The 27,572-nt window shown below is 42.3% G+C and overlaps 1 protein-coding gene and 1 long non-coding RNA gene across 4 annotated transcripts; one reads left to right on the forward strand and one right to left on the reverse strand.

Moving 5' to 3' along the window:
• Nucleotides 1-175: 175 nt before the first annotated feature.
• Nucleotides 176-26,953, forward strand: hgfb (hepatocyte growth factor b). 3 transcript variants are annotated; one of them, XM_021599209.3, is made up of 18 exons: nt 176-689; nt 1,987-2,143; nt 3,109-3,221; nt 3,555-3,669; nt 4,593-4,735; nt 5,447-5,567; nt 9,696-9,814; nt 10,984-11,149; nt 11,237-11,370; nt 17,118-17,211; nt 22,463-22,599; nt 22,711-22,743; nt 22,840-22,945; nt 23,103-23,177; nt 23,291-23,440; nt 23,544-23,650; nt 23,755-23,897; nt 24,020-26,953. In XM_021599209.3, exons 1-18 carry the CDS (start codon nt 641-643, stop codon nt 24,197-24,199), a joined length of 2,142 nt encoding a protein of 713 aa, XP_021454884.3. In that variant the 5' UTR covers nt 176-640; the 3' UTR covers nt 24,200-26,953. The 3 variants fall into 3 exon arrangements, with proteins under 3 accessions (XP_021454884.3, XP_090039292.1, XP_090039293.1); XM_090183166.1 differs by having other exon boundaries at nt 181-601; XM_090183167.1 differs by lacking the exons at nt 22,463-22,599; nt 22,711-22,743; nt 22,840-22,945; ... (3 more) ...; nt 23,755-23,897; nt 24,020-26,953 and adding an exon at nt 19,615-19,768 and having other exon boundaries at nt 438-689.
• On the reverse strand, nt 12,201-16,891 carry LOC149985478 (uncharacterized). The gene is made up of 2 exons (XR_016482814.1): nt 16,790-16,891; nt 12,201-16,486 (listed from the first exon to the last, which is right to left on the reverse strand). It is a non-coding gene; the product is annotated as an uncharacterized LOC149985478 (long non-coding RNA).
• Nucleotides 26,954-27,572: the final 619 nt, after the last annotated feature.

Here is a 27,572-nt window from a genome sequence, read left to right on the forward strand (position 1 = left end):
ATTATCATGGAGAGTGACTCTGCGGTTTCTTTCTGAGTAACAAAAAACCTCCTATTAGTCATCTACAAAAAGAGAGAGATAAAAATGAATATGCATAGTGTGTGTGTGTGTGTGTGTGTGTGTGTGTGTGTGTCTGTGTGTGAGATCGATTATAAAGGAGGCGAGGTGATCCCACAAGTCCCAGGAGATATGGAGGAGAGGAGGTAGTTCATCCTGGTTGAGGATGATGTGTGTCACCCATCAAGACAGAACTGTTTATAGAAGCTGAGATAAACTCTGATACTTTTGCTCATGTGTATCATGCTGTCATCACTGGGACTTTTCCACTGATATTCCACTGATATACCTACCCAACATATTGTTCAACAGTGAGTGAGTGGGGTAGAGGAATAAAGTGGGAGGAGAACTGACAGTGTGTAATATGGCTGGCGCTGAGAGAGAGAGAGAGAGAGAGAGAGAGAGAGAGAGAGGTCCACACGGTGTGTTTCTACTCAGAGGCATCTCTGCTGTAGCTGAGTGAAAATCCCCAGTCTCTTCGTACCGTCGTCTGGACTTTATCAACGGACGGCAATACCTTTACTATTATTGGGATATCATATAGGTAATAGTTTGGATATCGTGAACAGCCTTTGAAACAACCATGTGGATTTACAACATTATTTTTATGCTCTTAATTGTCCACTATTCTGGTAAGTTGAGGAGACAGTCGTAATAGGAATTCAGCCTTGCAGCTTGTTATTGAGATTCAGCATAGTTGTTTAACTTTTCTCCAGCCTGGTCCCACCAAACTTATCTCAGCGTACATTGCATTTGTGATTTAATAAAATCTTATTTTACGAAGGTAGGCTCTGAGCCTAATGTCGAATGGTGGAGTTTATTGATTTTTATTTTTTTTGTAGCACAGCACAATAACCTGTGTAAAATCTCTTACCTTGCAGTCAGCTGAGCAAGTTTTCCATTCTAACTGACTACCATCTCTTCGATCTTGCTAATGTAACATGTCAGGGCAGAAGAGCTTCGATTAGATAAAAAAAACTGTCATCCTACAAAATTAAACTGTAAAAATAAACAACAAAAACATTTTGCGATGCTCTCTGTGGGGAATGGAGAAACTGTGAACCTCATCTCTATAGACTTTCAGTGATGATTCTACAGCAAACTTGCATAACATTATTTTATTTTTGAAAAGCCCAGCGAACCCTGTGTGCTTGGCGGCCCGCCTATTTTTATATATATTAAACTGCGTCTAACGATCTGTAGCACGAGATGCAGCCTCTCAGGTAGAAGCACGTGCACCATCTCCAGCTCTCATATCTCCATTCAGCTATAGATGTGCTGGTGGAACTATAGACGATGTAAATTTGCGGTTTTCTCTCATGATAATCACTCATTCTAAAGCTTCTAGAAGAGTCTGACATGGACTCTGATCCCCGTGCTTTCACTATTTAGAAGGAAAGTATATCATGTTTGTTACAGGCTATTGATAATACTTGTGTAGACTAGGTATTTATCCATAATATGGTTCATATTAACTTAGACTTTTTTCTCTATTACTTTTATTGAGGAAGAAAATACCGGAGTTTTAAGAAACATACACATAGCCTGACTGTCTGCTACTGGGCTGTTTATGTATTCACGTATGAGTCAACACAGCATGGTGTGGAGATGAGAAACAACATAATGAGTCTATCAATCCCTGCTGGAGAGAGGAAGGGGGATTGAGAGAAACGGTGTGTGTGTGTGTGTGTGTGTGTGTGAGAGAGAGAGAGAGAGAGAGAGAGAGAATGCATCCCATTAAGTAATGTGGCAGTGGAACCAGGCTAATTGACACATCATGATGCTGCTGGTTTTGTCTCTGTCCTGATGGGAACATCAACACAGCCTCACTGGCCAGGGGATGGACACTGCATTCAACACCTTTATTTCATGCTGTGTGTGTGTGTGTGTGTGTGTGTGTGTGTGTGTGTGTGTGTGTGTGTACACTAGAGTGCAGGAGGAATGCATTGCAGGACTACCAGAGAAGCGATAGTGTGCGATTGGTCCAGCTACCAGACTCTGCCCTCCAGACTATAAGCAGGAAGTTGAGCGTAGTGAAGTGTGCCCGGGGCTGCAGCCGCAACAAGCGACTACTCTTCACCTGCAGGTACGTGTGGTGCATCTGTGAAAAAACTCCTGGGGTTCTGTGCCTGTAGCTTCACCTGCTGTGTTTCTATAACTTTCTCATCTCCGTATGATGTTTTGGCTACTCTGGGGATTGTTTTTCACCTGTAGGTAAATATATGTATTGTCCATGCCAGTATGACATCATCCCCTCGCTTTCCTTGGCAGCAGTCCAAACTCTCCATTGTAAATATGGCAGCTCTAACTCTTACTATAGTCTAATACCCTCCCATTCTCTAATGAGAAGTCTGGTTTCTCTTAGTGTCGTTCAGCAGCAGCAAGCTTGAGTCTGGTGTGCAGGACTAGGTTTCCCCTGGCAGACTGAGTCCTCTCTGATATCTCCTCTCAGCAGTAGCAGGCTAAGGGTCAATCCTATTTCAATTCAGGACACATACTGTATAGTCTCAGCCAGATTGCTCAAGATCCACTTCGAAATCCGACGTCCGTCCAGGTAAGCAGGACATTGAGAGATGACTTCAAAACTGGCCACTAGGGCCAATGGTGAGCACTATTATCATCAAGTAGCTTGGGGTTTGCTAGGGTGTTCTGGACGGGGATGGTGGATAGACGCAAGCCATGAGTTCCGGCTCTGAGGTTCGCATGTTCAATCTCAGTGCTAGGCACTCATTTTTTTATTTGTTTGTTTAAAACCTATCCCAAAACTTAACCCTTACCATTCCAAATGAATGCCTAAACTTAACCATTATGTCAATGTTTTTCCTTATCCCAGACCTTAACCCTTAATTTAACCATTCAGAATGAATGCTTAAACTTAGCCTTCGAAATGTGACGTTTCTTCAGTGAGACTGAGACCACTATCTGCATGTTAATTGTAAGTTGCTTTGGATAAACATGCCTGTTAAATTATTATATTACGTAAATCGATCAATATCTCTCTCTTTCTCTTTCTGTTTCTCTCTCTGTTTCTCTCTCTGTTTCTCTCTCTAGAGCATTTCTGTACGATCAGAAAAACAGGAAATGCCAGTGGCTTTCATTCGACAGGAACTCACCAGGAGTCCATAGCCAACACGACTTCAACTACCAACTCTACCAGAAGAAATGTATTGTACTATATTCTCTCTCTCTCTCTCTCTCTCTCTCTCTCTCTCTCTCTCTCTCTCTCGTCAGTAGAAAGGCACTGCAGTGCTTACACTATGTGTCTAAAGCAGGGCTGCATCTCTTTCTCCTTGTATCATCAGAGTTTGGTTGCCGGGTTAGTATTCTCACATATTGGAACAGTGAAATGGAGCATTATGGTAGATGTGAGACCTGTCTTAACATGATCTGTCAGATGAGTAAAACAGAAAAACATATTTTTCAGATTCTGTTCTTTCAAACACTCACAGTCTGTTTTTCCATTCCTTTGTTGACTCTTTCTCTCTCTCTCTCTGTAGCCTATGTGCAGGAGTGCATAGTAGGGACAGGAGTGAACTACAGAGGGAGGAGGTCAGTAACAGCCAGTGGAATAAAGTGCCAGGCATGGGCCTCTCCTATCCCTCACGAACACAAGTAAGCTAGAGCCTGTGTTTGTGTGTGCATGTGTGTGTGTGTGTGTGTGTGTGTGTGTGTGTGTGTATGTATATATAAGTTGGTGATTAGTCCTAAGGGACCGGTTATTCATCAGTACTAGTCCTCTCTGACCTCACTCTAACACTACACAGTCAGGGATCATTTCCTGTTGTAGTCACACTGTTTATATATGTGTGTGAGAGAGAGAGAGTTTACACTGTAGTAAAACCTAATTAATTTAGTGATAAAGTATACAACCTGTGACAAACAGCAGCCCTGATACAGAGATAGTAGCAGAGGATGATGACATGCAGCCTTGTTACGGGAACAGAGAGAGAAAGTGAGTGAGATAGAGAGGGACAGGGAGGAGAGGACAGCGAGAGAGAGATAACAGAGACATCTCGTGCCAGAAGTTCATTAGAGCAGCACAACCAGAGGACAACCAACCATAACAACCCCGCCTTCCTCATCCTTACTCTTCCTCCCATGTCTTCTCGTGTTCCCCTCTTACCTCCCCATTCTCATATTTTCTCCTCTTCTCCTTCCTCCTCTCTCCTCTCCAGTGAGCTCACACTGGGACAAGCACACACACCTCCATCACTCCGTTACCATATGTTGCATTATGTTGCCTAACTCTGTGCCTTCCAAACTGTTTCAGCTGTGACCCATATAAACCAAATGATCATGTGACTCAGCAAACAAAACCACAATCTAGTGAGGACCTCAGTCAGTACGTAGATGTGTATGACTCAGTGTTGTTTAACTACCACATGTTTCACAACACATGGAGCAGGCCTGGTCTACACTACGCAATGGAGATTTCCCTTCTGCTTCTCAACTTTCTGCACCAGATAGAAAGGGAATATTGTCCTGATGCTGGGAGGTATTGATTAACACTAACTGAAGTCCTTCTCTCGCTCCAGTTTCCTACCAAGGAGGAACAGGAAGAAGGACCTGAGAGAGAACTACTGTCGTAACCCTGACAATGCTACCTCAGGACCATGGTGTTTCACTACAGACCCCAATGTCAGACACCAGGACTGTGGAGTACCTCAATGCTCACAAGGTAGGACACATACACGCATGTCCATTTCCTTTTTCAGAATACCATTTAAGTGTACTGTCAGATATGAGCTCTCCCTTCTCCCTGTGGCACTGGACCATAGCCTGCTGTGGTATCTACAACTGAAGGACGCAAACTGTCACAGGATAAATTATCCTCTGTGGATATTTTTTTATGTATGTATAGTTAATAAACAGCTGACAGTGATGTGATTAGGTGTGTATGAGAATATACAAGACCATCAGGGATGTGTGTGTGTGAGTGAGGAATCTACTGGGTTGTTTTCAGTCTGAGGAAATGTAGTGGGTCTGTCCAGAGAGAGTGTGTGTTCTGGTCAAAGGAAAAACTGGTTAAGTTGATTTCAAAATAGGTTTCCAGTAATGACGAACACTGGAACATGAGATAACCAAACCCACAAACAGACGGGCGGACGGACAGACGGACAGACGGACACACACACACACACACACACACACACACACACACACACACACACACACACACACACACACACACACACACACACACACACACACACACACACACACAGATTGTTGACTCATTTTACATTACATTCTAAATAGATAGACAGGACAATTATCCGGAAACATTTGTGGTACAGCACCTCATGTTGATTATGTATATAACAGTATATGCAAAAATAATGTCAATGGCATGTGAGAAGATTAAAATATCACCCTTGTGTGTGTCCAGTGGAGTGTGTGAGCTGTAACGGGGAGAGCTACAGAGGTCCCATGGATCACACAGAGACAGGATGGGAGTGTCAGCGCTGGGACCTGGAGGAACCACACAAACACCTCTTCCACCCCAAGAGGTAACACACACATATGCACGCACACACACACACAGAAACACACACACTCACGTTCTCTCAGTATGAGGCTCTGGGGCCTCTTCATTACAGAAACAAAGGGATGATTAAAGACGTGTTAACAAGTCTAACACTAATCCACACCACCTGCTGCTGGGGCAGGACACACACACACACATTCACACACACACACACACACACACACCCTTCACCTCTGTGATGAAGATGCCCTCAGCACCTCTGAATCTCTGTTAGTATTACATTAAAAAAAATATATATTATTATATATAGATATGTTTTTATCAGGGGAGCCCAATTGAGACCATGGTCTCATTTCCAATGGTGCCCTGGGACCATAAAGTAAAAGAACAAGCACACTACACCAGAACATCACCAACATCACAGCCATCATAAACAAGTTATTACATCAATGTTTCAAAACAAATGCACACCTCAGTGAACTAATTTATCATCAGGGTTTTAAAATGCCCTAGTGGCACCAGGAAATCCAAATGTAATTAATTGTATAAGTGATTCCAAAAATGTGGCGCATGAAAACTAAAAGCTGATTTCCCAAATTCCATGGAAACTCAAGGAATCTGAATATTTACCAAACCCGTTCACAGGGTTGGTTATCTCATTCTTTTATACATTAGCAATGAAGTTAGGGAAGTTGGAAGCTTGTGTAGTAGGGCTTTGTAAACACAAATGGAGTAATGCATTTATCTAAGGGACTTTAATGAGGGCCAGCCAACCTTTTGATACGGGATGCAGTGGTGAATATTAAATCTATCACCAGGAGGAATGAGATGGAGAACACCTGCACTATAAAAAGTAATCACTTCTGCTAACAACATTTTTGGCTGGAAACCAGTTGCCTAGAACCATTCAAGTAACCCAACTAATTGTATTTCAATGTTCAATACGCACAAAAAGCTTATTTCTCACAAACGTTGTGCACAAATTGGTTTACATCCATTTTAGTGAGCATTGATCCTTTGCCATCTACCTGATATGTGTGGCATATCAAGAGCATAATCATTACACAGGTATACCTTGTGCTGGGGAGGATAAAAGGCCATGCTAAAATGTACAGTTTTGTCACACAAAACACAATGCCACAGATGTCTCAAGTTTTGAGGGAGCATGCAATTGGCATGATTACTGCATTTTAGAGAATTTGGTAGTACGTCCAACCGGCCTCACAACCGCAGACCACGTGTATGGAGTCGTGTGGGCGAACAGTTTGCTGATGTCCACATTGTGACCACAGTGCCCCATGGTGGCGGTGTGGTTATGGTATGGGCAGGCAGGCATAAGCTACGGACAACGAACACAATTGCATTTTCATCTATAGCAATTTAAATGCACAGAGATACCATGATGAAATCCTGAGACCCATTATTGTGTCATTCATCCGCCGACATCACCTCATGTTTTAGCATGATAATGCACGGCCCCATGTCGCAAGTATCTTGAAACAATTCCTGGAAGCTTAAAATGTACCAGTTCTTCCATGGCCTGCATACTCACCAGACATGTCACCCATTGAGCATGTTAGGGATGCTCTGAATCGACGTGTATGAGAACGTGTTCCAGTTCTCGCCAATATCCAGTAACTTCGCACAGCCGTTGAAGAGGACAACATTCCACAGGCCTCAATCAACAGCCTTTGAATTAATTTTTTCTATGGCAAGACCTGAAAAGAGTTGTCTAGCAATAATCAACAACAAATTTGATAGAGCTTGAAGATTTTTTAAAAGAATAATGGGCAAATGTTGCACCAGGTTTCGAAAGCTCTTACATGCTGACTAGACAGGCACGCACGTACGTCTGCGTGCGCAAACACGCACGTATTGATTTTGTTAATTCACACTAGACACGATCAGGACACACAGGTTGAAATATCAAACGAACTCTGAACCAACTATATTAATTTGGGGACAGGTCGAAACACATAAAACCATCATGCACATTTAGCTAGCTAGCTTGCTGATTCTAGCTAATTTGCCCTGGGATATAAACATTGGGTTGTTATTTGTGACCGACAGCCTTGATTCGGTCATATGTAGCAAAAATATGAATAGTTTTTAAAAAATATTTGATAAAATCAGAGACACAGAGCTACAAACTGGTATATCATACACTGCATTTGAGGACCAATGTGAAAGTAATTCTGCTTTGAAAGTTGATAACCTCTACGGGATTTGTGTCCCTATACCAGGACTGTTGAGCTAAAGTGCACTAATGTGATTAGCATGATTTTGTAAGTAACAGCAAACTTTCCAGGACATAGACATGTCTTATATGGGCAGAACGCTTAAATTATTGTTAATCTAACTGCAGTGTCCAATTTACAGTAGCTATTACAGTGAAAAAATACCATGCTATTTTTTGAGGAGAGCGCACAACAACAAATACATTTTATCACGGCAACTGGTTTGATACATTCACCTCTGAAGGTATATAATGTACTTACATTCAGTAATCTTGCTCTGATTTGTCATCCTAAGGCTCCCAGCGATAAAATGTAGCATAGTTTTGTTTGATAAAATACATTTTTATATTCAAATGTAGGAACTGGGTTCTTATCTAGATTTGTGAAAGTTAGTGTAAGCTAAATGATCCATAATGTAAGACATTCCTGGGAGAGTGTAAACTTACATGTTGTATTACCATATAATTTTTGTATGTTCTCTGTAGTTATTAACTTGAAAATGTATAAATTGACCAATTCGGCACATTTGGGTAGACTTGATACAAAATACTGTGCAGTATTGCAATGCTCCACTGGATCAATCTGAAACTTTGCACACACACTGCTGCCATCTAGTGACCAGCATCTACATTGGGCCTAAACTGCAATATTATATTATGTCCTTCAGGTCCTGAGCAACAGGCCGTTAGATTTGGGTATGTAATTTTAGGCTTTTTTTTTTTTAAATGGTCAGATCCATGTAACCTCAGTTTTGAGAAAATGGTCTATGAATGTTTTGGTATGCACTGGAGACCTCATAGTTGTCTACACCCATTCAGCATTTTTACACCCTCTTAAGCTTTAGCCCCACCCATCTCTTTAAGGGTTGATCCAAGTGTTCTGTCCTAACAACAGCAGTCAAGCACCCAAGCTAGCTAGCTAACGTTGGCTTTTCCCAGACACAAATGAGAGCTCATTGACGATTATACTCACCATAGCAGAGCTGGTTAGGCTATTTTGTTATGTTATCCAGAGCGTTGGTGACTGCAGCTGCGCTCCTTGCAACAATTAACACTTTTCCCCCAACGTTTACTGACACCGGCCATATTCAAAGGGTGTTAAGCGTTCATAAATTTGTCAGTTATTCTGCACTCTGGCACAATCAGATGAGAGTGCACTAAAATCGGAGAAGATAGCCAGAGCGACGTCATGTCCAGCCCACTCATTATCTCAGCCAATCATTGCTGTCTTTTTCTGTGGCTAAACCAACTAGGCTTTTAATTTAACAATTGTACTCATATTTACAGATATTAAGGCACAGGAAAGTTTGCCTGTTCCAGAAGTAATTTCTGCCAAAAACAAATGATTTAAAAAAAAGTTTACGTTCTAATGGCTCTGCTGTGAAGTAGTGACCAGAGACATATGCTTAGTTTCCTGAAATGAGTCACATTTTACCTGACATGCACAAGGTCCTTTTTTTCTGGGTCTTTGTAGAATTTGGACCCATTTTGAGTCATACAAAATTGTGTGTTCTCTACTCAGACAATTAATCCACAAATGAAAGGGAAACCTAGTTAGTTTCTAGTAATCTTTCCTCCTTCAGTCTTTTTCTTCTTCTTCTGTGGACTTTTTATGGTGATTGGCAACCAACTTTAAGGTGCATTACCGCCACCAACTGGACTGGAGTGTGGACCTCAGTTCATCTTTCAATCACCCACGGGGCAGCAGCGGGGCGGCAGGTAGCCTAGTAGTTAGAGCATTGGGCCAGTAACTGAAAGGTTGCTGGATCGAATCCCGGAGCTGACAAGGTAAAAATCTGTCTTTCTGCCCGTGAACAAGTCAGTTAACCAGTTAACCTCATTGCTCATGTGTATCTCTATCTGTCCCAATGACTTGTTGAAATCCTACTCTTCCCTCTGTATGTTGTGTTGCAGGTATCCTGATAAAGGCCTGGTTGATAACTACTGTAGGAACCCAGATGGACGTCAACGACCGTGGTGTTTCACCACGAACCCACACACACTCTGGGAGTACTGCAACATCACAGCCTGCTGTGAGTGTCTGTGTGTGCATGCATGTGTGTGTGGTGTGAGTAACTAATCCAAATGTACAGCTTCCTTTACCTGTCATTCTGCCCCCTCCTCTCTCTCTGATTGGCTAAGGATGAGGAATGCTGTTTGAAGGAATACACACCCTCTCATTTTACTCTGGTGTCCTGCTTCATTCACTGTTTATTGTTCTAAACAGGCCCTTGCAACTGTCCTGTAATTATAGTAATTTTCACACACACACACAAACACACACACATGCACAAGCACACACACATGCATGCACACACTCACACACGCACACAAAGACACACACATACAGTACATGCGTACACAAACACAAACGTATGTGCACACACACTTTAGAAAGCTCAGGTACTCTGCTATATAAACCTCATATCAGACACACAGAAGTCACACATATTATGCTCCAGTTACATACAAGATGAGGGGGGGTGTGTACCTGTTTATACAAGAGAGGAAGAGAGAGAAATACATCTCTATAGTCATCATATTTCTGCTTGTTGAGGGCTGAAGTGAAGAGAGTCTATCTATAGAAGGTTGACAGAGAACAGCACTTAAACGCTGCAAGTGTGTTTTGTTTTTCTCTGACTGGCTCTTCACTGCTCTGTTTGAGTAATCAGGAGCTCTGAAACTCGGTCTTTACAAGATGGCGTCTTTTCAGTTGGACTCTTTCTTTGTCTCATTGTAGTATCTGATACAGGCCTTGGAAGTCAACCCAGTCTAGTTTTATGGTCTAACCCTTAAACTAGGTAGAAGGCAAGGCAGAAAGAAAGACATAGAAACAAAGAGCTATATTGTTTTGGCCTGTTCTACTCCCTGTACCTGTCTTTATTATCCTTACTAGTAGCAGTCTATTTTCAGACAGATCCACAGAAAACTGTCAGTTTAGATTCTGGACAGCTAATATGCTACCGTATATTTCTGGGAAAATTTAGTCAGAATTATGTCCTTCTTATTGCAACTTAATTCATCAGCTAATTGAGTACAATGTATTGTATAGAGCAGTTAAGTCCAAGTCAGCCTTGTCCTTGTTACAGTGTCCGAGTGGCACGTTGGCCTCAAGGAGAAACTATTTCAGTATAACAGAGGGTATAGGTGATATGGCTATGTTTAATCTGTCTCCGTCTCTTTCTCTCTCTCCCTTTCTCAGCCACAGACAGTGTGGTAGAGTTGGAAGTGACTACTATGTGTTTCTGGGGTCAAGGTGAGGGCTACAGAGGGTCAGTAGCAGTAACACCCAGTGGGGTGATCTGTCAACGCTGGGACTCACAGTACCCCCACAACCACTCATACGTTCCCCAGAACTACCGCTGCAAGTGAGTGAACCGCACTTGTATCGACAGCCCTACACACAATATGTTTGTCTTTGTGTGAATCTATCTTTGTGTGTGTGTGTGTTTCAGAGACCTGAGGGAGAACAACTGCAGGAACCCAGATGGACGTGACCTCCCATGGTGCTTCACTTCAGACCCTAACGTTCGCACAGCGTTCTGCACTAACATCCCCCGCTGTGGCAAACAGAACGCTGAACCTCAAGGTGAGAGCCTATTGTAACATAGCTCCAGGAGATGATACAAGTCTTCAGGTCTCAGACAATCATAGTTCAATGAGTGCTGTAGAGTGTGCAAAGCTGTCAAGGCAAAGGGTGGCTAATTTGAAGAATCTATTTTGATTTGTTTAACACTTGTTTGGTTACTACATGATTCCATATGTGTTATTTCATAGTTTTGATGTCTTCACTATTATTCTATAATGTAGAAAATAGTAAAAATAAAGAAAAACCCTGGAATGAGTAGATGTTTCCAAAATTTTGACTGGTACTGTATATTTAAGACCAAAAACTTTTAGACTTTTACTGAAGTAGTATTTTACTGGGTAACTTTTACTTGAGTAATTTTCTATTAAGTTATCTTGATACTTTTACTCAAGTATGACAATTGGCTACTTTTTTCCACCACTGTGAATTATTTTGCTGTAACAATATTGGTAAAATGAAGATCCCACATCTGTAGGACTCTGGTAATGATAGCCCACTACACATAAACAAACTAGCTCTGACAAATTGGACAGTGATGTGAGGCTCTGTCCCATTGGATAGAAGCTATAAACCATTGGATAGAGAGGAGAAAGAAGCTACTGTATGTCCCATTGGATAGTATCAAAAGGGAGGAGCTGTGAGGGACTCTGTGGGATTCATATTATGTAGGGTTGTGCTTTTCTCACACTCAGATGGGAACCTCGGGCCTGGGACAGTTTTGTGACAGTTGTTTTATGGTCATTATACTCGACTTGTTAAAAGTACAGTAGCCCTTATTCAGCTATCCAGTTAGCTAAACACTCATTCAAATAACTCTGTGAGAAGCAGGGTGCCGTTTTGGAAGTTTATTGAATCACAGTGTGAAACTGCAACAAACACAAAAGTACATGTTTTCAGTTACAGTAATATAGAGCACAGAATGTCTTCCACAATAACTGTACTAAATGTATGAAATAAGGAATAAGAGTACTCACTCAAGAGCCAAGTATAAAATAAAGTTACTAGAATGCAACTGTATGCTTGATATTGTTCAGCTAGGTGTCCCTAGGGAGAAATAGCATTGAAGCTGATTCAAAGTACTTCAACTGGGAACGACATCTTCAACGCACGTTCTAATGAACTCGCACACCGAATCAGCGTATTCGTCAATGTTGTTGTCTGACGCAATACGAAACATGTCCCAGTCCACGTGATGGAAGCAGTCTTGGAGTGTGGAGTCAGCTTGGTCGGACCAGCGTTGGACAGACCTCAGCGTGGGAGCCTCTTGTTTTAGTTTCTGTCTGTAGGCAGGGATCAACAAAATGGAGTCGTGGTCAGCTTTTCCGAAAGGGGGGCGGGGCAGGGCCTTATGCGTCGCGGAAGTTAGAGTAACAATGATCCAAGGTCTTTCCACCCCTGGTTGCGCAATCGATATGCTGATAAAATTTAGGGAGTCTTGTTTTCAGATTAGCCTTGTTAAAATCCCCAGCTACAATGAATGCAGCCTCCGGATAAATGGTTTCCAGTTTGCAAAGAGTCAAATAAAGTTCATTCAGAGCCATCGATGTGTCTGCTTGGGGGGGGATATATACGGCTGTGATTATAATCGAAGAGAATTCTCTTGGTAGATAATGCGGTCTACATTTGATTGTGAGGAATTCTAAATCAGGTGAACAGAAGGATTTGAGTTCCTGTATGTTTCTTTCATCACACCAGGTCACGTTAGCCATAAGGCATACGCCCCCGCCCCTCTTCTTACCAGAAAGATGTTTGTTTCTGTCTGCGCGATGCGTGGAGAAACCCGTTGGCTGCACCGCCTCGGATAGCGTCTCTCCAGTGAGCCACGTTTCCGTGAAGCAAAGAACGTTACAGTCTCTGATGTCCCTCTGGAATGCTACCCTTGCTCGGATTTCATCAACCTTGTTGTCAAGAGACTGGACATTGGCAAGAAGAATGCTAGGGAGTGGTGCACGGTGTGCCCGTCTCCAGAGTCTGACCAGAAGACCGCCTCGTTAAACTGCCACAAGGGGGTGCTAAACAACTAACAGGTCCAGAACACTCCACGCCTGGGGTCTTTAACGATCCCCATTAACCTAACTCTGACCACTGTGGTCTTCTGAAGAAAGAAGGATAACCACTTCAGAGGTAGGCCGAGAGAAGACCTTCAGAGTTCCCTCCTTGACAATTCTCACATTGACTTTCCTCACCATCCCATCCCAGCTGTTAAGGGTGTTCACAACGATGGCCATAGGCCATTTATTTATTTTAGGCTGACTGTCCTTCATTAAGACAACTTCCCCTTCTTTAAGATCTGTGCTCTTGTCCTGCCACCACCGGTTCCAAAAGGTGTCAGCAAGACTTTGTACCTGCTTCCACTCTTGCTTGTAGTGTGACGACCCTCCCACTCTGTCTGCCGTATTCTCTCTTTGTTGTTTCCTTATTAGGATGCTGGTGGGTGGAGTTGGGAGGGTCGTCAGCTACATGGGAAACACCTGGGCCCGGTGTCTCCCAGGATAAATACACCACTTCCCCATTCATGGAGGAGACTCTTTCCATGCAGACACTTTGATAGTTTTTGTTGTGTGTCTTGGTGGTTTTTGGTTGTTTGCCTTAGCACCTTTCAAAACCCTGCATTATCACATTCATGCATGCAAAACACTCACTTACACTACTGATTACACACACCATTGTATATTTTCCTTAGTTGCTTTAGTTAATAAATATATATTTTGTTACTCCTTATCTCCACGTTGTCTCCCTTTTGTTACGGGCTTTGAGCCGGTTCGTGACATGTGGGGGCTCATCCGGGATATTTGAACTATTGGTTTGGGAGACCGTGGAGGTACGTGTTTGGTTTGCATATTGTGTTTGAGTTTGATAGGCCCAGTATTGGTTGCCTTTGTTGTTTGGTTTGTGTGCTGCGTTGGAGAGAGTATAATGGTTAGTTTCCAGGCCCTGCCTTTCCTGGAAACTCTTGTTCTACTTTCTGTTGGGACGTCAGTCTGAGGTGAATAATCGGCTGTGTACCTCGGTGGGAGATTTGGGTAGGGTAGTGGAACTTGCTACCCGGAGCTATAGCCTTTTTCCCCTGATAGGCTTAGTGACATGTTTCATTTTTTTGGAATATGTTGGGCATGGTTAATGTTTGTTATTTTTGTGTGGTGTCTGTGGACTGAGCAGTTGTCTCGGGGGCACATCCGTGGCTTGGTGGAATTTGCCAGCATGCTGGGGAGTTTTTCCTTGCCAGCGGGCTACAGTGCGTAAATTCCCACCGCAAATCCGCACGAAGACAAGGGTTGAGCCCGACTCCCATGGTAAAGCTAACTTTGGGCAGGAGTGTCACTACTGTCAAGGTTCAGGTCATTGGAAAAATGAATGTCCACTTCCCAAAAACGAATGTTCTGCTTCCCAGAACATGCCTGGTGGAGGAGAGGGGACACCAGTCTTCTGTGTCAAGAGCATAGCTGGGATGAGGGGTGATTCCGGGTCTGAAGATGCTTGGATGAAAGCCTGGCATTCGTCACAGCAGTGACCTCAGCCATCAATGCTGTCAGGACTTTGTGTGTAAGGCACAAAGTGCCTTTGTGTACAGCTCTTTTGCATAAGCACATGAACATCGCCACCCACCATTTGCTATTGGCATGACCTCCTCTGGTGAGGCGTGAGACCACCTCCCATGGTCCAAAAACGTCCACACCGACGTAGGTGAAAGGTGGTGCAACCTGTAGCCGCTCAGCTGGCAGTTCTGTCATCTGCTGGTGTTCCGTCTTCCCGTGGAGCTTCTTGAACACGACACACTTGAAGAGTGCACTCCTGATATACATCTCTTAGCTCCAACCAACCAGAGTCCATCTGCTTGGATGGCATCCTCTGTGAAATGTCTCCCTTGATGTTTCATGGCGGTGACACACAAGTAAGATTGCCAGGTGGCAACGACCTGGATTGATGATGGTGTTGACATTGTTTGTTCCTAATTTAGATTGCTTGATTTGGCTTCCAACTCTGAGCAGCCTGTCACTGTCAACGATAAGATGCAGACTTCGTAGACTGCTGTCAGTGGGAAAACTGTGTTCTGCTGTTATGCACCTAAATTCCTCTGCATAACATTCGTCTTGGACACTTTGGCTCTTTCCAGCTCTTCTTCAGTGGGATTCTTCAGACAGATGTTTCATCCATGGCAGCTGCTCTCTTGTGCAGACTGAGAGAAGATCCAAGCTATGTGGATTAAGCGTGCTACTGTCCTTATGAGACTGTTCCATTTGGAGAAACGCTCAAAACGTTTGGAGCTCAGCAGGTTCTTGGAGACTTGAGTGATATTAGAAGTCACCTGTGGCCGTATCTCAGAGTCGGAAGCAGAGTTGATAAGGCCAAACAACTCTAGAGATTTGGAGGAGTGCAGGGCAGGATTCTGAAGAAAAGCTGGTCCAGACAACCATGTTGTGTTGCTGAGGGCTACTGTTACGGATCTAAACTCATGGTCAGCTGGGTTGAGATCTGCGGGCACGTACCTCCATTGGTCTGGGGACGGGGATTCGCTGAACTCTGTTGCTCACGTAGCCGTAGTACCGCCTTGTTTGGTTGTGGATGTACACAAGCACCACTTTGCTGTCCGAATAGTATGTGATGCTGTCAAACTTCAGATCCATCTCCTCAACTATCAACTCTGCGATCTGGACTGCCACCATGGCTGCACATAGTTCCAGTCTAGGGATAGTGAGTTCTGACTGGGGAGCCAGCTTGGCCTTTCCAAAGACAAAGCCAACTTCACTTTTTTTTCGCTTTGGCAATAACTATACTAGCCCTTGAACTGGCTGACGACCTCGAACTGACTGACGATTTGTAAGAGCGCAAACTTATAGACTGTGAATTGAATGTTCCATGTTTCTCTTTAATGTTTTCATCTTTCTGCGTAGAATTGTCCTTACTACTTTCCTCCATGATGTGAGGTAAGCGTGGCATGTAGGGGAAGACTAAAGCTGGCGATGTCGTGATGGCTTCTTCTGCGCCGAGATGACAGCCCATTAAATCTTTAATCCTTACTGCTAAACATGGAGGTTCCTCTCTTACGTGTAGCCGTGCCTGTCTTTTCACTATACTGGACTGGCTAAATGTACAGTAGCCCTTTCACAGTGTGAAACTGCAAACACAAAAGTACATGTTTTCAGTTACAGTAATATAGAGCACAGAATGTCATCCACAATAACTGTACTAAATGTATGAAATACGGAATAAGAGTACTCAATCTAGAGCCACATATAAAATAAAGTTACTAGAATACAACTGTATGCTTGATATTGCTCAGCTAGGTGTCCCTAGGGAGAAATAGCAGTGAAGCTAATGCAAAGTAGCTAACAGCTAACTCAAATATTCATATTTTACAGAAACATGAACATTTTTTGTGATAAACATTTATCTTGTGTTAATAAACACATGTACTTACAGACATTGCGTCATATGAAGCTTATAAAGAATGATGTTGAAGGATTGTAACTACTCTGTCACACTTGCACATTGCTTCACATCTGAAACTGCTTCCTGTCACATGACACAAACAGGTACATTTTACACTGCTGCACATAAACTGCCACTAGGTGGTGCTAAACAACTAACAGGTCCAGAACAGTCATGTTGTGGACTACCAGTCAAGACAACAGAGATCAGTATAGTTTTCCTAATATATTCCCCTGGGGCTGGTTTGTAATATTCTATTACATTAACATAAATATGTTTTCATATTTCATTAGCTTGGTCTCATGTATGTGTTTCAGACTGCTACACGGGTAGTGGAGAGAACTACAGAGGCGAGGTTTCCAGGACTAGGTCAGGTCTTCCCTGTTCCCTCTGGAGTGACCACAGCAACAGGTAGCAAAACCACACACTACACATCTTTGATGGTAGGGAGTGCCCTACCTATATGGAAAAAACCCATGCATTTCACATGTAAATGGATGAAGTGTCCCAAAAACACTTAGTTTTTGCATGACCTGACATATCAAACAAAATGGATGACGTAATACACAATTTGATGACGTAGTAAACAAAAAATGTGAGCACTACTGTCTGAAATCACACAAACGTTTGAGAGTGCGTCTTTAACCTGTAGTTGATCCCCTCGTTGGGACATTCCCCACGTCCCCATAAAGACAAAGGTTATTTTAAGCTTACAGTAGGTGTTAGGTTTAGATTTAGGGTTACAGTTAGAATTAGGGATAGGGGTTAGGGAAAACATATGCTGTGTGTGTGTGTGTGTGTGTGTGTGTGTGTGTGTGTGTGTGTGTGTGTGTGTGTGTGTGTGTGTTTGTGAAAGCATCTGGGACATGCTTCAAGCCTCACCTCTGAACCTGAGCCTCCTCATTTTTCGGGAACACTTCAAATCCAAACAGCTCCTCTGCTTGGCTCCCACCCAGGGGTTAGACGTCAGAGGTCAGGGATAGAGTTTAATATTTTCCCGGTGATTTACAAATGTTTAATCCCGAGAATTAATCACTTTTCCCCCGGGTGACCTGGTATTTCCAGTCAAAACCGGAAGTGTCATTCTAAAACATATAAAGCATATAAATATGTCTCAATTTGATTAGAGCACGAATCGGCATGAAAATTCAAGCATGATGCTACCTGAGCTTGATGAGCCATACATTAAAGACATTTTAACAGTCCATTCCCAAAAGAGTGTAAAAGATTGTGCAGTTATCCAAGACAGCATTTACGGTGCATTCGGAAAGTATTCAGGCACGTTGACCTTTTCCACAATTTGTTACGTTACAGCGTTATTCTAAAATGGATAAAATCGTTTTTTCTCCTCATCAATCTACACACAATAGCCCATAATGACAAAGCAAAAACAGGTTTTAAGACATTTTTGCAAATGTATTAAAAATAAAAAAGTTTACTCAGTACTTTGTTGAAGCACCTATGGCAGCAATTACAGTCTCGAGATCCTCTCAAGCTCTGTTAGGTTGGACGGGGAGCGTTGCTACACAGCTATTTTCAGGTCTTTCCAGAGATGTTCGTTCAGGTTAAAGTCCAGGCTCTGGCTGGGCCACTCAAGTACATTTAGAGACTTGTCCCGAATCCACTCCTGCGTTGTCTTGGCTATGTGCTTAGGGTCGATGTCCTTGTTGGAAGGTGAACTCTCTCCCCAGTCTGCGGTCCTGAGCGCTCTGAAGCAGGTTTTCATCAAGGATCTCTCTGTACTTTGCTCCGTTCATCTTTCCCTCGATCCGGACTAGTTTCCTATTCCCTGCAGCTGAAAAACATCCCCACAGCGTGATGCTGCTACCACCAAGCTTCACCGCAGGGATGGTGACAGGTTTCCTCCAGACATTACGCTTGGCGTTCAGGCCAAAGAGTTAAATTTTGGTTTCATCATATCAGATAATCTTTTTTTTTCATGGTCTGAAAGTCCTTAAGGTACCAACTTGGCAAACTCCAAGCGGGCTGTCATGTGCATTTTACTGAGGAGTGTATTCCGTCTGGCCATTCTACCATAAACGCCTTATTGGTGGAGTGCTGCAGAGATTGTTGTCCTTCTGGAAGGTTCTCCCATCTCCAAAGAGGAACTCTAGAGCTCTGTCAGAGTGACAATTTCTTCGACCTCATGGCTTGGTTTTTGCTCTGACATGCACTGTCTACCGTGGGATCTTATATAGACACGTGTGTGTGCCTTTCCAAAACAAACAACAATTAATTGAATTTACCACAGGTGAATACCAATCAGTTGTAAAAACATCTCAAGGATGATCAATGGAAACAGGATGCACCTGAGCTCAATGTTGAGTCTCATAGCAAAGGGTCTGAATACTTATGTAAATAAGGTATTCTGTTTTTTTTTTTTTTTTTACATTTGCAAACATTTCTAAAAACCTGTTTTTGTTTTGTCATTATGGGGTATTGTCTGTAGATTGATGAGGATTGGATTTGATTTAATGCATTTTAGAATAAGGCTGTAACATAACAAAATGTGGAAAAGGTCAAGGGGTCTGAATACTTTCCGAATGCACTGTATAATATACTGTTTATGCTACCGCACATTAAGCATGACAGAAAAACATAAAAGGCCATAAATGTAGCTATGCTCTCTTTGGTTTATAAATGTGTTAAGCTCCAGTAGGCCAGTATTTTTGAGTGTGGTATTACTGTACTGTATTGTATTGTATTATAGGACTGGAATTACTAACCTCTTTCAATGAAGCTCGGAGAGAACATGCGATGCTGGTGCAGGATATGTGTTCAACAAGTCGGTTTGTGATATTTCTGCCCTGCTAGAGCTGCCCTGGTCAACTGTAAGTGCTGTTATTGTGAAGAGGAAACATCTAGGAGCAACAACGGCTCTTCCGCAAAATGGTAGGCCACACAAGCTCACAGAACGGAACCGCTGAGTACGGAAGCGTGTAGCGCATAAAAATAGTCTCACTCACTACCGAGTTCCAAACTGCTTCTGGAAGTAATGTCAGCACAATAACTGTTCGTCTGGAGCTTCATCGAATGGGGTTCCATTGCTGAGCAGCCGCACACAAACTTATGATCACCATGCGCAATGCCAAGAGTCGGCTAGAGTGGTGTAAAGCTCGTTGCCTTTGGACTCTGGAGCAGTGAAAATGCCTTCTCTGGAGTGATGAATCACGCTTCACCATCTGGCAGCCCTACGGACTAATTTTGGTTTGGCTGATGCCAGGAGAACGCTACCCGCCCCAATGCATAGTGCCAACTGTAACGTTTGGTCTGTGGCTGTTTTTTATGGTTCGGCCAAAACCCCTTAGTTCCAGTGAAGGGAAATCTTAGCGTTATAGCATACAATGGCATTCTAGACGATTCAGTGCTTCCAACTTTGTGGAAACAGTTTGGGGAAGGCCCTTTCCTATTCCAGCATGACAATGCCCGTGCAAAAAGAGGTCCATACAGAAATGGTTTGTCGAGATCGGTGTGGAAGAACTTGACTGGCCTGCAAAAAGCCCTGACCTCCAACCCATCAAACACATTTGGGATGAATTGGAACACCAACTGCAAGCCAGCTTAATCACCAAACATCAGTGCCCGACCTCCCTAACGCTCTTCTGGCTGAATTGAAGCAAGTCCCCGCAACAATGGTCCAACATCTATTGGAAATCCTTCTCTGAAGAGTGGATGCTGTTATAGCTGTTATATGGGGACCAACTCAATATTAATGCCCATGCTTTTGGAATGAGATGTTTGAAAAGCAGGTGTCTACATACTTTTGGTCGTGTAGTGTGTGCGGATCTATATACAGTTGAAGTTGGAAGTTTACATACATTATTCAACAATGTAGAAAATAGCAAAAATAAAGAAAAACCCTGGAATGAGTAGGTGTGTCCAAACTTTTGACTGTTACATAAAAAATAAAAAATAAAAAAAAATATATATATATATATATATATATATATATATATATATATATATATATATATATATATATATATATGAATCTTGAACAGTATTATCTGTTTTGGAGGCAATTTTAAAGGAATAGATTGCGAGAAAGATTGCAATAGTGTGCATGCTTATTCATTGATCCAAAGCAATGATTTTCAAGTGATAGGCTGTTTTACCAACAACAACAAAAAATCTCTACAATTAAAAAGTTAAGGTGACCCCCGAAAGCCAGATGGAGATGTGTAAATTAGATGCGCATTCGGTCCTTACTACAGTAGCATGATCTATGCTGCCAACTAGTGTAACAGGGTTATATTGGTGATTCCCCTTGCCACTTTATTGTTAAGCCAATGGGTTTTTGGTTTTAGTTTTGTCTTGCCTTCACCTACTCAACATGGTATCTTATTGGCTGGTTTGCGTGGCTTGCTTATGAGGGAGGATGTTTCATTAGAATCGTCCCAGTGAACAAGCACCAAACCAGCAGTAAGTTGTTGGTTGCAAAGCACTATGTCAAAAGTGATTTTTATACTCCCAAGTGATGATTTAAATGTACAATTTATATCAAATTGTTTGCAAATGTTATTAGAACACCACACATAAGATTTAGTGTTTTTTGGTGCATGTTTGTTGTGCATTTTGTTGTAGAGAATTCCAGCTAATACTAGCTAGCAACTTCCTGTGTCTGGTGGGGGGGTTCGTATATATTTTGTGAGTGCAGAGTTGGATGGTGAGCCGTGCCTTGCATGATGTGCAATTTTGTGTTGTTTCTATCAGAATAAATCTCCATGACTGGTGCTACAAGTTGGAGTTTGTGTCGATGATTGATTGTACACAACGCAAGAAGAGTACTGTTACACTAGCTCTCAAAGTCACACTTCAGAATTAGACGTTCATCCATGTTTCTCAAATGTCAAATTTCGAGGTTGTTACAAATGTCAAATTTCAAAGTGTTTAAGGTTAAGTTTAGGCTTTAACTCAACATTTTTAAGGTTTGGTTTAAATTTATTAATTAACTCTGAAATCTTAAGGTTAGGCATTAACTCTGAATGGTTAACGCAAGGGTTAAGGTTTGGGATAGGCTTTCTATCGCTGGATTCGAAATTCCAACTTTTGGAATCCGAGGTAGATCCACCATCCCTGTGCCTTAGACTGCTGTGCCTCTCAGGGATTGTGCATGCAGATAGAAGGCCATAGAGAAGACAGATTTAGACATTGCATACAATTGAACAGTTCCATTTCACATCATGCTGTTCATAGAAATAATTTATTATAATATACCGGTTTTCTCGCAGGTATTTATCCCGTGAAAAGGAAGTGGGTTTGGGCAGGAAATCTCGGTAACCCGTTTCCCGGTATTCAACCCTAGTCAGGGATCAGCGGTTTATTGTTTATGTTAAAGAGACTCAGAGGGATCATCCCTCTCTCACACTCAAACTCACACTCACACACACACACACTAGCTGTGCGTCAGTGATGGGTCCTCCTCTGAATTCCCCTCTTCTTATCATCCAGGAATGTCTGGGAAAGAATTCTGTTGGTCACGTTCCAAACATTACGATAATTTCTCTGTCAGTGGAGGTGTGAGGGTGTATGTGAGGGAGAGAGAGAGAGAGAAAAAGAGAGCGAGAAACCATACACACCTGTGGTAGGCTTAATATGCTAGGCTGACTGTATCTCTTACACTGTTATATAAACTCTACGCTTCTTCTTTGCGTGTGTTTAGTGGTGACAGAGATGCAGCGGTGCTGACTGTCAGACAGGAGGGGAGTTTCTGTAGGAACCCAGACAGAGATACATACGGCCCCTGGTGTTACACTAACAGCACTGCTATACCATGGGACTACTGCAGCATCAAACTATGTGAGTCTCACACACACACACACACACCTGCTGTAGTGGCATCATCACTATGTTGTCACTGAGACCTGAGACCTGAGACCTCCATCTTGTGTTTCATCCTCTGTCATACAGGTGAATCATCAGAGAACACCATTCCACAGAGAGGTCAGTCCTTCAACTCACGCCTTCTGGTTTTCATCTTGTGCCTCTTCGGGTAAACCAAGTTTTTTCAACATAGTTTCCTCTTTCTAAACTTGTCAGTGGAGGTGTCCAAGGTGTTGTGTTTCATCCATAAGAGGACCAGGATAGTAGGAGGAGCTCCAATTGCCATTACAGACGGAAGCTGGATGGTCAGCATACAGAAAGGGTAACCACACATAGACACACAATTGGCTTTGCATCTCTGTATTATATAGGTGTAAACTGCTCTTGTGGCAGATGTATAGACCATCTGTCCCAGTGTTGGAGTTGGCAAAGGTCCATCCCCAGTGTGTGATATCATGTGTGTTGTGTTTCTTCACCAGGTCCAATCACTGGTGTGGAGGTTCTCTTATACGGGAGGAGTGGGTTCTCACTGACAGACAGTGTTTCTCCTCATGGTAACTGGACCTCTAGCTCTCTCTCTCCCTCTCAATATTCATTTTTAGCTCTATTCCTTTCTTCCTCTGTACCTATTTCTTTCTTATACTTACATCTACCTGTCTCCAACCAGTGTTCCAGACCTGAGTGAGTACCGTGTTTGGTTGGGTGTGTCAGACATCCGTGGCTCGGCTCCTAATGGCTCCTTCAGACAGGAAGTCTCCATCTCCCATGTGGTCTGTGGTCCTGAGGGCTCCAACCTGGCCCTCATACGGCTGGCCAAGTGAGTGCATAAACAGAAATATACAAACACAGCTGGTCGATTTACATAGTTCTACTCCTGAAATAACTTTTTGTTGATGTGATTATGTCTTTGTCTCTGTAAGGCCTGCCCTCCCTGCCGACAGTGTTCACACCATTCAGCTGCCGGTGGCTGGGTGCTCTATTGCTGAGGGTACGATGTGTAGCATGTATGGATGGGGCGAAACCAAAGGTACACACACATACCATCATACCCATCAGGATTTTATCATCTAGATAAGGAACTGGTTATTCATTAGCTCTACTGATCAAAATCTCCCCACTTCTCTCGCTCAGGGACGGGTCATGAGGGTGTTCTGAAGGTGGTCCATCTGCCCATGGTCAGTAATGAGAGATGTAGAGAACAACACAGAGGGAACCTCCACATCACAGACACCAAGATCTGCGCTGGGGGGAGGAGGGATGAGGGGGTCTGTGAGGTAAGGAGGCTGGTGAACTGCTAATGAAATGTTCTGCACTGAAACACTTGAGCAGAGTTTGCCCTCACCAGGAGAGTACTGTATGTCCTTACTAACGTATGTTTTATGTCTCTCTCCGTCAGAGGGACTATGGCGGCCCCTTGGTGTGCCAGGAAGGAGAGAGCAGGGTCATAGTGGGAGTCAGTGTCCATGGCAGAGGCTGTGCCCGTGCCAACCGCCCTGGCATCTTCATCAACATCCCGTTCTACACACAGTGGATCCACAAGGTGTTCAGACACTACCCTGAACCTCAGATCAACTAGAGACAAACTTTTATCCCATCATCAACTAGAGACCCAACCTTGAGACATCCTACAACCAGTGGATCCATAAGATCTTCAGACACTATCCTGACCCTTACCCTGATCTGACCAACCAGAACCACCTTGATATAGATACGTGTAAGTCCAGTAAGGAACAGCTGAGTCCTTGTGCATTTGAAAGGGGGGAAAATCCAGCTGTATTGTAAATAGCAGACGCAACTCCAGACTTGATGTTGGACTGCTAAAAGACTCATCATGGGCTGTGGAGTGGAACATAATTGTGTTGATAAGACTGCTGGATTGATCTTTAGATAATATAAATATGCATTGTTACAAACATGCTACTAAGGACAACAGAGGTGTGGATATGTTGTCGGCCAACGACCATGTCCTGAAGCTGGTAAGGTTTGGAGTCAGAAAGACGCTGTAGATAAGATGGTAAAAGTGGGAATACACTTGATTCCGGACGTTACTTGAATGTACTGAAAACCAAAAGGCAGCAGCTCTCTACTTCTGTAGTGTGCTTCTGTAGGGCACTGTCAAGGGAACTAAAATACAGTTGGGTCGTTCCACCAATTTGGCCTTTTGAGAAGTGTAAAACATTTAATTTGACCAAATTTTAAAATTCTGCCACAAAGAGCACATGTTCAACTTAAAAAATAAAACATTTCCCCATCTCAAGAGGTTAAATAAAAAATGATGATTTCATCTAAAATCAGCCATAAAACCCTTGTGAAAGCGGGATGGAAGCGTCAATTGAATGCCAGCTTCACAAAATGTTTTAAATTGTTAAAACATTTCTAGCCTGTCTATCTATGGGTAACAGGGTTGACATGTTATGCTTGACCGGCTCAGTTTTCCACCACAAAACACCAGAAAATGGCCAAAAAGAGTAGAACCAGCTCACCTGCTTTTACACTGTGATTTGACTATTAGATGTTCAATGTTTCTTTTGTTTAATATATTTATGTAGGAATAGTTTCACCATATTCAAATTAGAGTTCAATTCACATAACAGGTTAGACCTCAAAATGAAATGGTAAATGAATCACAAATTACATGAAATAAATTACTTTACAAAGCAACACAAATAACTAGGGCTTTACAATGATGGTGAAAACATGGAGAAATGTGGTTAAGGGGGTTAAAATCATCCTAGAAGTCACAGAGGGTTCATGAAAAAACATGTAAAAAGGCAGACTTTATCAAGTCTTTATTCCTATAAAAATCTGATATAGTGAATATATTGACATATTGAATTCTCCATGTGGTCTGTATTAAAGGGCACTTCATTTAATTGGTGCACCATTTCTACTTTAATTTCAAAGGGAAGCGAAAGGCTCTCTTTTCGTGGAACAACCCAGATCTGTACATCTGAGGGCATTTTACTGTACTATGCCTATACGTGTCTCAGTGTAAATAGTTTTCTGAGTGTAAATCTGACAGGCTGAATGTGATATGGGTCTTATAGACCTGTGAGAGGATGGGGACGTTGGCCTTTTTAGGAACACGGAAAGATCAACATGAAGCCGTTGAAGGTAAATAAATGTATGTGTAAATATGTTTTATTTCTGTGTATGTATTGTAAAGGTGAAAGGGTATGCAGCTACAAGGCTTTCCAGTTTCCACTGACCCTCTCCCTCTCTTTTCTATCAATTTTAACTCTCCTTGTCATCTATTCTCCCCTTCTCTCTTCCTGCAGTGATGTATTCTGTTTGATACACACACAATCAGTATGACTGATTGTGTGTGTGTGTGTTTGTATGTGCGTGTGTGTGCGAGTGGGTTCTGTGAATTCTATCAGAGTGAGTTATATTCCCTCACCTCCCTCAGCCTCTGGCAGACATCCAGTAACTATCTACTCTGGAAATGAATTTTCACAGAATCTGTCACTGCAAACTGTTATCAAAATGGAGCTGTTGGCTACTGTATGTTCAGTGTTATTGTGAGAGTATTAGCCTCTATCTCTATCACACATTGATCTGACTATTTCACCTGTGAATGTGAGTGGTCCCTCAAACAAGTATAGCTTTAATTGTTTTTTGTGTGTGTATTTGTAAATGTAGTGAAGTTGCATTCTGTGTCTGTGTGTATATGTGAATTGTTTATGCTGCTATACAAGGTTGTAAAATATTACATTATATGTACATGTATACTATAGGCTACTGTTCATATATTGTTTTTAATTTGAATACTCCATGTCAATATTACAGTACTATGATACCATGTCAATATTACAGTACTATGATATACCTGTAGTACACCGTGTTCCTATCTTAATGTATCTGTAAGTTAATCATTGAATACTGTTTTAATGTGTTTATATTTTAGTGTTACAGTATATTACGTCATGGTACCATACCCACATACAATGAGTTTGTTCATTTAATTTGCATTAGGGTGTTGTGAGTGCAATCATTAGGCCTTATTTCAATGTTTCAGCGAGAATTTGATGCGTTCATCACCAGGCGTTATAACAGTAGACCTAGGCTTCTAACAGGTGTCTATTCAATTCGATTCAGAAAGCATCCATCAAAGGATGGAAGGAAGATGTATTTGACACGTATCTCACATAGGTCTGTAATGCATATTGAAAACTCCAACACTGACATACATGGGACAAGAAAATAAAAAGGTAGGCGCTAATGTCTATAAAAAAAGAATGGAAATGTATGCACTCACTACTGTAAGCAAAATAAAATAACAATAATAATGGCGCTGGAGGGGAGGACTGCCATTTTACGGACTCCTAAACAACTGTGTTATTTTGTTTTTTCGCATTGTTTGTAACTCATTTTGTACATACTGTTGCTTCTACCGTCTCTTATGACCGAAAAGAGCTTCTGGACATCAAAATAGCAATAACTCACCTCGAACTGGACAAAGATTTTTCTTTAATATGTCCGATGCAAAGGATATACTGCTTTGTCAAGAAAAAGCCCAAATCCTTGTCAGTGTGAAGAAAAGAGTAGAAAAAGGGTGAGGAGGGTGGTGTGCCTTGTATAAATTCACAGATGAGTAGGTAAACCACCACTACCCTCGGAATTATTGGCCAATGTGCTATCATTGGAAAACAAACTAAACAATCTGCGATTAAGACTATCCTACCAACGATATATTAAAAACTGTAATATCTTATATTTCACCGAGACTTTACTGAACACCGATAATAGATAAATGAATACATTTTTTAAAAATATATATGGAATTAAGGATTTTTTGTGGATGTTTGCTTTTGCGTTGAATTTGTAGCCTACTGTAGAAGAAGCCTGGTGGGAGGCCGGGAGCAAATTGTTGGCCAGCCTCACGGTCTGTCAGAGGGCGCTATTATTCCTTACAACATTCACCCTCTGATGTCCCAATGCAACAAAAT

Source organism: Oncorhynchus mykiss, chromosome 1, assembly GCF_057628025.1.
Source record: "Oncorhynchus mykiss isolate SJ-2025 chromosome 1, ASM5762802v1, whole genome shotgun sequence".
NCBI lineage: Eukaryota > Metazoa > Chordata > Actinopteri > Salmoniformes > Salmonidae > Oncorhynchus > Oncorhynchus mykiss.

What these genes read in the sequence shown, in the direction of transcription:
- hgfb (XM_021599209.3), top strand. Translation starts at nt 641, where the DNA reads ATGTGGATTTACAACATTATTTTTATGCTCTTAATTGTCCACTATTCT. An exon ending in ACAGAACGCTGAACCTCAAG is followed by an intron (nt 11,371 to 17,117) that starts GTGAGAGCCTAT and finishes TATGTGTTTCAG; the next exon opens with ACTGCTACACGGGTAGTGGA. An exon ending in CTACTGCAGCATCAAACTAT is followed by an intron (nt 22,600 to 22,710) that starts GTGAGTCTCACA and finishes TCTGTCATACAG; the next exon opens with GTGAATCATCAGAGAACACC.